Source organism: Ammodytes marinus, assembly GCF_949987685.1.
Source record: "Ammodytes marinus genome assembly, chromosome: 22".
Lineage (NCBI taxonomy): Eukaryota > Metazoa > Chordata > Actinopteri > Uranoscopiformes > Ammodytidae > Ammodytes > Ammodytes marinus.
The window spans coordinates 1,216,079-1,226,078 of NC_137226.1; the positions used below are offsets into that span (position 1 = coordinate 1,216,079).

Below are 10,000 nucleotides of genomic sequence, written 5' to 3' on the forward strand. Positions count from 1 at the left end.
TATGAGCCCGGCTCGGCCTTCGTCATGGCAAAGTTTGACGGCGTGTTGGGGATGGGTTACCCGCCCCTGGCAGACATCCTGGGAAACCCCGTGTTCGACAACATGCTGGCACAGAAGACACTGGAGCAGCCGCTGTTCTCCTTCTACCTCAGCAGGTGGGAGAGAGAGAGAGAGAGGAGAGAGAGAGAGAGAGAGAGAGAGAGAGAGAGAGAGAGAGAGACACACACAGACAGACAGACAGACAGACAGACAGACAGATTTTTCTTTTTCTGCAGGGACCTTCTCCAACTATTGCTAAAACAGTTTTTCTTTCTTTTTTTGTGAGTGAAGTTTTTTTTATTCAGCTTTGAGAAGATACCTAAAAAATATATATAAAAATAGTTTTAGTTTCTTTTTTTCATTTTTAAGCACTATTCACCCTTTGCTAAGATTATTATTGTTATTTAATTTTAAGGAGATATTCTTGTCCAAGGCTGTTGAATTTTGATACAGCCTTTTTGAATTTTTTTATAAATTAAAATCTATTGTGTAAGGGCCTTTAAAAATGCATTTTCTGCATGTGGACAGGCTTTCAAATAGGCCTATTTCACATGAGGGTCCATAGAATTTCAAAAGACCACAGTAAAAAGGGCATTTTTATTGATGTGAATGTGATTATTTTGCCTCTTGCAGGAGAACCAGTAGCGGTTACCCGGAAGGCGAGCTGTTGCTGGGCGGAATAGACGAGGAGAAATACACCGGGCCAATCAACTGGCTCCCTGTCACCACCAAGGGATACTGGCAGATTCAGATGGACAGGTGTGAGACGGGGGTTTAATATTGTCACTTTCGTGTTATTAATTAATCAAAATTGTACAATTAACCAATCGCTACTATCTGATGATTCCGGGTTGAAATCAGGAGGATTTCCTTATGAATATTATGATTGAATGAAGTCATCCATATAGTCCATGTTTGGAGTTTGACCAAACCTTTTAAAATACACACATTTCTTTTACTTTTTTTCTTAGAGAATGTCAGACTTTAAAGCTGGGGTGGAGGATTTGGGGAGAAAATGGCAGTTAGGATAGAGACTCGAATCCAAATACCTCAACCGCTCCACTTGTTCTCTTTGGTCCCTCCCCTATGGTCCCTCCCTGACACGCTCTACACCAACAAAGTCGTGCCAAAGTGAATGGACAGTCCCAACAGCCAATAAGAACAGAGAATCGGAGCCTCGCTCTGATTGGTCAAAGTTTACAGCTCATGTTAACTTTGACCAATCAGAAATCATATACCCCAGCTTTAATGTCAAATTAGGCTACAAGTTTAATGTTGAAAATATCATTTTTCTGTGTCAGTGTTGCGGTTCAGGGTGTGAGCGCCATCTGTGCCAACGGTTGCCAGGCGATTGTTGACACGGGAACCTCCCTCATCGCCGGGCCGACCAATGACATTCTAAAGATTCAACAGCTGATCGGAGCCACGCCCACTACCTTCGGAGAGGTGTGTGTGTGTGTGTGTGTGTGTGTGTTTGTGTGTGAGTGAAAGCCGACTCCACCTTTAAGACTCTACCTCTGTCTTGAAGGTGCAGTCAGTGATTCTGGAGAACGATTGTTGTCAAAATCAGTGAATATCTCCTCATGATCCGCTACCTGTCTGTACTGTGTGTGCGCTGAAAAAAATCCAGTGTTAATACACAGCCTAGGCTCTGTGAACTGGCATGTTGCTAGCTATGGTGGACCCCCTTTGATTACATACTAGTTTACAGAGCCTAGGCTATAGTATTAACACTGTTCTTTTTTTTCCAGTACACACACAGTACAGACAGGAGGCGGATCATGAGGAGATATTCACTGATTTTGACAACAAGCGTTCTTCAGAATCACTGACTACACCTTTAAATCCATTAAAGGTGCAGTGTGTAATATGACATCATCAAGAAAGTTCTACAAAGTTCTAGAATGCAACACTCCCTGGGTAACCCCAACCCTTTAGAATAATAACAGAAGCTACAGTGGCCTTCAAGGACAAGAACAATTCTAAATTTTAAACAATGCACCTGATGACATTCCAACTATGACACTTTCAAGATGGCGGCACTAGGCCTTGGTCCAAAATATGCAGAAATATGGACATATATGAGACCCTTTCTAAGGGAAAAAATAATAATTAAAAACATTTTTTTCAGCTATTATGCACTAAATTAAAGCTATACTGTACGATCTGAGAGAGCTAGCATGATTTGAAATTAGCTTGTCCTCGGAGTTCCGTTTAACTCCTCCCTCTCCCCTCGGGACTCCCTCCCCCACCCCTCGACACACAGCCGTGCACGAGCGCTGCTGGCTGCACTTCCCAATTGCACTGTTTACCAGTGATTGTTAACATTTAACTCACACACACAAACACTCACACATAGGCTACATGCAGAAAAGGCCCCAAAGTTTATAGGTTACAGTGTTGTTATTTCTTATAGAGTGTTGAGATGAGTTTTGTTCAGTGTGGATGACAGTATAGCTGTCAGTTAGTGGCCGTGACGTCAGTCGGCCGGAGGGTCTGTCTAGTAAGTTTCCTTTTCTCTTCTCTCTCGGTCAGGTGTGTGAGCGCGCATGTTGCCGCAGTAGTCGACACAGATGAAACGTGTTTAGCCTATGTGAATCACCCGTGTGTGAGTAAGTACATGCAGTCCCGATCGCTGTTATAGGCCTAAGTTACAGTTTATGGATGTTATTGACGGCCGCGATTCGCAGGTCGCAACAGCTGTTCTAACGTCTCCTCACGAGCGGAATGTAAGCCTGTGTCTCTTTTCCTGCGATCTATGCTGCTGTGCCTGTGAAAGAAGGAAAATAAAGAGCGGAAAAACCATACTCCTCTTCTCATGCTTATAGTCTGACGTTTTTGGCCTTAAGTGGTGTTCTGGCCGACACCTCTGAAGTGAAACCAGTGATAAGCAGATCAGCGCGGTACCGGTAGGCGACATCCACCAGTTTCCTCCGCTACACTAGGCTACATGATGAAAGATACAGAGCAGTAGCCTACTTAAAAATATAGCCTACTTTTTAATCTTTGGGTTTTGGGGAAAGTAGCAAGTCTTGTCAAGTCAAAAGGCTCAAGTCACGAGTCATTGATGTTAAAGTCCAAGTCAAGTTGCAAGTCTCTTTACATTTTGTCAAGTCGAGTCTCAAGTCATCAAATTCATGACTCGAGTCTGACTCGAGTCCAAGTCATGTGACTCGAGTCCACACCTCTGGTAACTTCTGTGTAGGTTCCATTGTGTAAGCTTGTTATGCTACTTCCACTAGGTCTAGTCCACTGCCAGGTAGCCTACTACGATATGGCACGAACGCTTTCTCTGCCCTCCGTGAACGCGCTCAGGCTCGCACACAGAGGGGAGAGAACGCGCAGGATTGTGATTGGTTCTTTAGATACGGGTCCATCGTCTCCGATTGGTCAGCATTTTAACAGGTTTATAGAAGGTACAGAATTTGGGGGTTTTTCGTTTCTTTTTCATTGCCCATAAGTCATTTATTGCTGTTGGGGTGTAAAAAGCACTTTTCACAACATATTAAAAAGTGCATATTGCAGATAATCTCCTATGATGCCTTTAAATGTACTTATGGATATTATAATTACTTTCTACAAAATCTGCTAGGAAATAAAACCCAAAATTCTACACACTGCAGCTTTAAGTCTAATAGTAAACAAGACATTTCTGAACGAGGCTTCAAACTTAAAAATATAGAAAATACCTTATATATACTTATAAACACACGAAAACAAACTTATAAACACAAACTGAATTCTTTATTTCTCTGTGTGTGTGTTTCAGTTCATTATCGACTGTGTGAGATTGTCCAGTTTGCCTCACGTGACGTTTGTACTGGGAGGAACGGACTACACACTGTCTGCTGAACAATACGTTCGGAAGGTTTGTATCTGTCTGTCTGTCTGTCTGTCTGTCTGTCTGTCTGTCTGTCTGTGTGTGTGTGTGTCTGTCTGTCTCTCTGTCTGTGTGTCTGTCTGTCTGTCTGTCTGTCTGTGTGTGTGTGTGTGTGTCTGTCTGTCTGTCTGTCTGACCATCTACTAACTGTTTCGATTACAGCCTTTTTTTAATTTTATAAATCAAAGAATACTATTTACAAGTCTTAAAAATGCATCTTCAGTATGTTTTTAAGAAGAAAATGTCTCATAATTCAGACAATGAACAACATATGAACACATCCTTCTGTAATAACCTTCAGAATAGTGCTAAGAATGATCATGGGAAGTTTAATTGATGTGAGTGCTTTAGAAGTTGAGATTTTTGGTTCATAGTATTGGAAAAAATTATATTGTATTCTATATTTAAATTTCCCTGTCTCTATGTGTGCAGGAAATGCTTGGCGACAGAGAATTGTGTTTCAGTGGGTTCCAAGCCGTTGACATGGTAACCGCTGAGGGACCGCTATGGATTCTGGGAGATGTATTTCTCACTGAGTATTACAGCATCTTCGACCGAGGGCAAGACAGGGTCGGTTTTGCTACTGCTAAGCATCCAACCAAAGAATAAACCATTGATTAAAGGAGCTACGAGGAACTTTTGAATATTTCTGAAACAGTCTCATTTTTCCCTCTGATGATCATGAATTACATGTAACAGCAAACGAGACCATCAGTGCAAAGAATGCTATTTTTAAAAATATTTTCTTAATGCCTTTGTCATGGGTATACGCTCACCCAGGAACAACAGCTGGCGTAGTAAAAAAACACTACCGCTTTTGTCCAAAGGGGCCGCAAGAATTAACACAAACTGAAGGTTCCTCGGAGCACCTTAACAATAGTTTACAACTGTATGATCAATAAATACTCATAAAATAAACTTAATACATTTTTTTGTTCTTGAAAATACACCGACACATTTGAAACATTTTAAATTGCTAGCAATATTGGGGTGGCTGTGGTGAAGTGTGTCGGGCGGTCGTCCACTGGGTTACATGGTCCCCCGTCTCCCCGTCACATGTCCAAGTGTCCCTGGGCAAAGAGACACTGAACCCTAAATGTCTCCTGATAGTTAGCCTGCACCCTGCTTGGTAGCTGCTGCTGCTATGTGTGTGTGAATGGGTGAATGTGTACAAAACAATGTAAAGCGCTTTGAGTCTGTGAAAAACCAGGGAAAAGAGCTGTATAAGAGGAGTCCATTTACCATTTACCCATTGACAACTCAGTCGCAACATTTTATTTAAAAAAACTAACAATTTTTGGTAATTCAGCTGCAGCAACAACAATAACTTAATTTTCTTTGCATCAGTTACATTCACAAAAACAAACACTTGTGTTTTATACCACCAGACATAAATACAGAACATTTTGTGCTACAATATATATATATATTTTTAAGTCTATTCAGTTATCCTGAGTATTTTAACTAAACAGCATTCACCACAGTCCAGTACAAGTTTGTTGAGATGCACTTCCATGTTTCTACAGTAGCTCAGAACGGACAAACTTAACGGCCTTACACGTTTTTATATATAGTGGGCGTCCTGGGGAAATGCACCTGTTGGAAGACCAAGAAGAAGAAGTACTATAGAATAAATAACTAAATACATCTTCACCTCATCACTTGATGTTTTGGAAAGACTTGAGGCAGTGGTGGATGATGCCATCTTTAGTAACTATAGCTTCTTGTCCTTGAAGGCCACCGTAGCTTCTGTAAATTCCCCCAAGGGGAGCGTTGACATCTAGAATCTCACCACTAGATGACGCTAAAATCCTCCAATATTACACACTGTAGCTTTAAATTGTCTTGGGGGGTGTCCTTGCATATATCAAAACCGATGGGCTAAGAATATAGAATATGTGTCATGTGCTAAACGGATCGTAAAGCCATTAGCTATCTGCGTTCTTTGGCGTGATGTGTAAGGATTAGGTTTTAGTTTCGAGTGACAGATCCGTCAACAAGTAGTTACTCTTTAGGATCGCAAGACGTCTCTTCTTAGAATGCTCCTTTCTAAGAATGTGTTCATTTTAAATCAACCTTACTCCTTGAAATTTGAGATGTATCCTCCTGTTGGGTAATGTTGTTGACAGGCGCAGAAGAGCATTGATGTCTTTACTTTCACATTAAGAATATAAAATAAATAAATAAATAAATAAAAATATCAAACATTATTGTGCATATGTAGATCAAGAAATTCACTAGAATGTGTTGTCGGATTTTTTTTCTTACATGATTTTTGGGATTTACAGACGTTTGTTCATGTCCACTGTCACCTCTAGTGTCAGCCCAGCATTAGGTAAAACTATGTCTGCTTTAAGGAATCTTTTAACACTTGAAAAAAAGTGTTGATATTTTGATTTTGTAATTTTTGAAAGCACTTTTGCATTCACTTGTAGGAAACATAAAAAAAAAGTAAAAAAAAAAAAAAAAAATTTAAATTAAATTTTTCATATATTTTCCGGGCTCTGTGATTTGGAATCTGTGTTCCTCCCTACTTCACTTCCGTCACTGTTTTCCGTCTCTTCTCTCTCTCTGTTCTCTCCATCCTCCGTCGCTGTCATTCCCTCAAAATCACCTTCGTACTCCGTTGGGTCAGTCGGTAGCTGCAGCGTGTTTGTGTTTCGACCCGTTGACTTTTTAGATTGAAACCTAGCTAACACCCTCCTGCGTCTGCCTAGCGCTTTGGGGCTTGGTAAACTACGCACTGACGCTTTAGAAGTCTGTCTGGAGAACTGGAGGGAGAACTGGCGGCCTCTGGGTTTGAACGGCGGGCGAAACGGTGACTGCTCGCGATTCGGGTCGTTCTGAATCGTCCAGCGGAATTCTTTAGGACCCTGCGAAGTCGGGGAATAACACATTGACGTGCACCTCCTGAAAAATAGAACAATAGACAAAGAATGATTTAGAAAAAATACCAGTTTACAGAGCCTAGGCTGCGTATTAACAGCGACAAACAATCCAGACAGGTAGTGGGTCACCGCCTGAAAATAGACAAAGAATGAGTGATAAAATGCTATTAAGAATTTGTAAATAAATAAATAAACAGTTTACAGAGCCTAGGCTGTGTATTAACACTGGATTTTTCAGCGCACAAACAGCACGGACAGGTAGTGAATTGTGAGATATTCACTGATTTTGACTAAAAGTGATTTTTTGACAACAAGCGTTCTCCAGAATAGCTGACTCCAGGCTACAAAGGAACTTCCAGTTTGTGTTAATTCTAGCAGTCCCCCTTTGGACAAAAGCGGTAGTGTTTTTACTACGCCAGCTGTTGTTCCTGGGTGAGCGTATACCCATGACAAAGGCATTAAGGAAAACTCTATAAAAATAGCATTCTTTGCACTGATGGTCTCGTTTGCTGTTACATGCAATTCATGATCATCACAGTAAAAATGAGACTGTTTCAGAAATATTTAAAAGTTCCTCCTAGCACCTTTAAGACCAGATTTACAGAGGCTTTAAAGGAAAAAAATATTCTAGGACGTCATTTTAGTGTGCCAATTGTCTCAAAACCAACATTTCTATAGTTTAATTACAGACAAAATTGGACAAAAATTTACTGTAATGTTGAAAATAATGACATTTTGAGCATAATGAAACAACCAGTGAAATACCTCGGTTGGTCCAGTATAAATCCGTCTGGAGTTGGGGAGCGATCGAGTCCATTCTGAGGTTTCGCCATTTCACCGTTAACAGTAGAATCTAGAAGAATCAGAATCAGCTTTATTGGCTGGTTTGAGTACAAACAAACAAGGAATTTGACTTTGGTCAGTAACCACTTGCTGTCAACACTCACTAAAAAATATAAAAAATACATATACAGCCCTGGAAAAAATGAAGAGAGCAGTCTGGATTTTTCTTCAATCTTCATCTCTACATTACTTCATAGAAATGGTCTAAATGACAATATTTTTTGGGGGGAATATGGTAGAAATGTTGTCAGTAGTTTATAGAATAAAACCAAAAAAAATAATTCTACTCAAACATATGCCTATAAATAGTAGAAAGGAGAGACACTGAACATTTGGAGTGGTCTCTTCATTTTTTTCAAGGCTGTACATAAGAGACCCTTTCTAAGGAGGAAAACAATTCTAAAAAAAAAAATCAGCTATTATACACTACATTAAACGTAGGGGAGAACGGGGTAATTTGTCACACGGGTTGGTTGTCACAATCGTTATATCTCGGAACCAGGAGGCGCTGTCTGTGAAATTTTGCTATGTAAATATTCAGAATTGGGACCAGAGGTCACCTACATGGTCTTCCTTGGAGTTAGACTGCTGAATTTGAGGTGAGACGACTGTTCGTGTTTTTCATGTCAAATTGAAAATATTTAGCTCCTCAGTATTTTTCTTCTAGGCTTTTACACAATGGGTTTATAACAAAACACTTGTTACCCATACAAAGTGTGAAGGGTAAACTATAGTTTAGATTGTGGTTAGCAAGCTAATTAGTTGTTAGATGGTTGTTGGCCTTGATGCTAGCAAGAAATTCAAGTTGGGGTTGGTCGTCAAATTTTTTGGGGGGTTGGTTGTCACATGTTATCTCAAGGCTGCAGCCAGAAAAGGAACCCAATAACGAAAGAAATTGTCAAGCTGTATCCTCACTGACACCCCAGAGAAGGAAAGAATAGAGCAGGAAAAGGCAGCTAGCATGCAAAAGAAAAAAGGGCAACAAAATCAAAACAACCCAGTGCATCCCAAACTAGACCAGCTGCCAAGGCTACAGTAAGTTATGTAGGCCTATTTGTCAACTTGACAACGCAATTAAACGTTCTAATTTAGTTCTACTTGCTTACCTTCTTTTTAAGATTATTCCCATTAAGATAACATTGTGACAAACAACCCCATAGTGTTTGACAACCGACCCCTTGATGGGGTTGGTTGTCACAATGTGTAAGGGTGTCTTTGATGATAAATTTCTTCTTTATTACAATAAGATAGAAAAAGTGAGGGGTACACATTTCAAGCCAACACCTTAAGCTTCAATTTAATGTAGGAATGACTATTGAAAGATGTTTAGGTGATAAGCAATTCTCACTAGAGTAAAAAGTGTGCCTACTTACCCCGTTCTCCCCTACTTAAGCATATTATAACTATTTTCTACCAAGTCTGTTGTGAAAATTTTCCCAAAATTCTACACACTGCAGGTTTAAGTAAACAGTATTACAAATGTACAAAAAACTAATACACTAACTAACTAAATGTAAATATTTTTAGGTTATGTTCATCTAATTCTACTCTTTGTTATCGTTCCTATTGCACCGTGGGCCAGTGATAAACGCTATTTAAATTCTGATGTATCTCTGGCATATATCAGAACTGATAATAAAACATTTTGACTTTAGAATTTCACCGTTTGCGTTGGTTTCCGTGTTGCTATGAGGGAGATCGAACCGCCAACCCTTTGCTCATTGGCCGACCCGCTCTACCACCTGAGCCACAGTTGCCCAGGTTCAATAAACAGTATGAAAAATGTTACAAAACAAATAAAAAATCACAACAACAAGAATTTCACCGTTTGCGTTGGTTCCCGTGTTGCTATGGTCGTCTGCGGTGAGCGGCGGGCTGATGACGAGCTGAGGGAAGGAGGGGGGCGACTCAGGGGAGGAGGGGCTACTGGCCACTTCTCTTAGTGTAGACAGTGTGTCCATGGCAACAGAGGAGGGGGGTGGAGGGGTAGGGCACATTTTCTCTGGACCGGGACTCACCCTGCATGGAGGGACAGTTTAAAGAAAAGATACATTTTTAAATATACAGTGCGTAATTTTTTCATATAAATGGCTGTCTGTTACATTGTAGCCACCGGCAAACGAGTTGACACAAAATTGATTAAGCCCTAGCAGCTCAATCCCAATTCAGAAGTTACGCATTATAGCTTTATTCGAATTTTTCGGTATTATATCGGCTGCACTCGTTCTCCATTGACTGACTGACTGAGGGAGTGAGGGAGAGAGACAGAGTGAGTGAGTGAGTGAGAGAGAGAGAGAGAGAGAGAGAGAGAGAGAGACAGACAGACAGACAGACAGACAGACAGACAGAC

At 40.5% G+C, this 10,000-nt stretch overlaps 2 protein-coding genes across 2 annotated transcripts in view; one reads left to right on the forward strand and one right to left on the reverse strand.

Moving 5' to 3' along the window:
• The window catches only part of nots (nothepsin), a gene marked incomplete at both ends in the record, with an annotated part of 10,850 nt that extends 6,322 nt beyond the window's left edge, over positions 1-4,528 (forward strand). The window contains 5 exons of the mRNA XM_080051463.1: positions 1-155; positions 673-798; positions 1,341-1,485; positions 3,809-3,907; positions 4,352-4,528. The exon at positions 1-155 is cut by the window's left edge and continues 45 nt beyond it. Of these exons, the coding sequence (XP_079907589.1) occupies positions 1-155; positions 673-798; positions 1,341-1,485; positions 3,809-3,907; positions 4,352-4,528 (702 nt within the window). The remainder of the gene's footprint in view (positions 156-672; positions 799-1,340; positions 1,486-3,808; positions 3,908-4,351) is intronic.
• A 1,877-nt stretch (positions 4,529-6,405) lies between these two features.
• LOC307268728 (bestrophin-4-like) overlaps positions 6,406-10,000 on the reverse strand; it is a gene marked incomplete at its 3' end in the record, with an annotated part of 21,578 nt that continues 17,983 nt past the window's right edge. Inside the window, exons 13-15 of the mRNA XM_080051464.1 lie at positions 9,476-9,669; positions 7,573-7,660; positions 6,406-6,829 (exon numbers count right to left, since the gene is read on the reverse strand). Coding sequence (XP_079907590.1) covers positions 6,406-6,829; positions 7,573-7,660; positions 9,476-9,669 — 706 coding nt within the window. The remainder of the gene's footprint in view (positions 6,830-7,572; positions 7,661-9,475; positions 9,670-10,000) is intronic.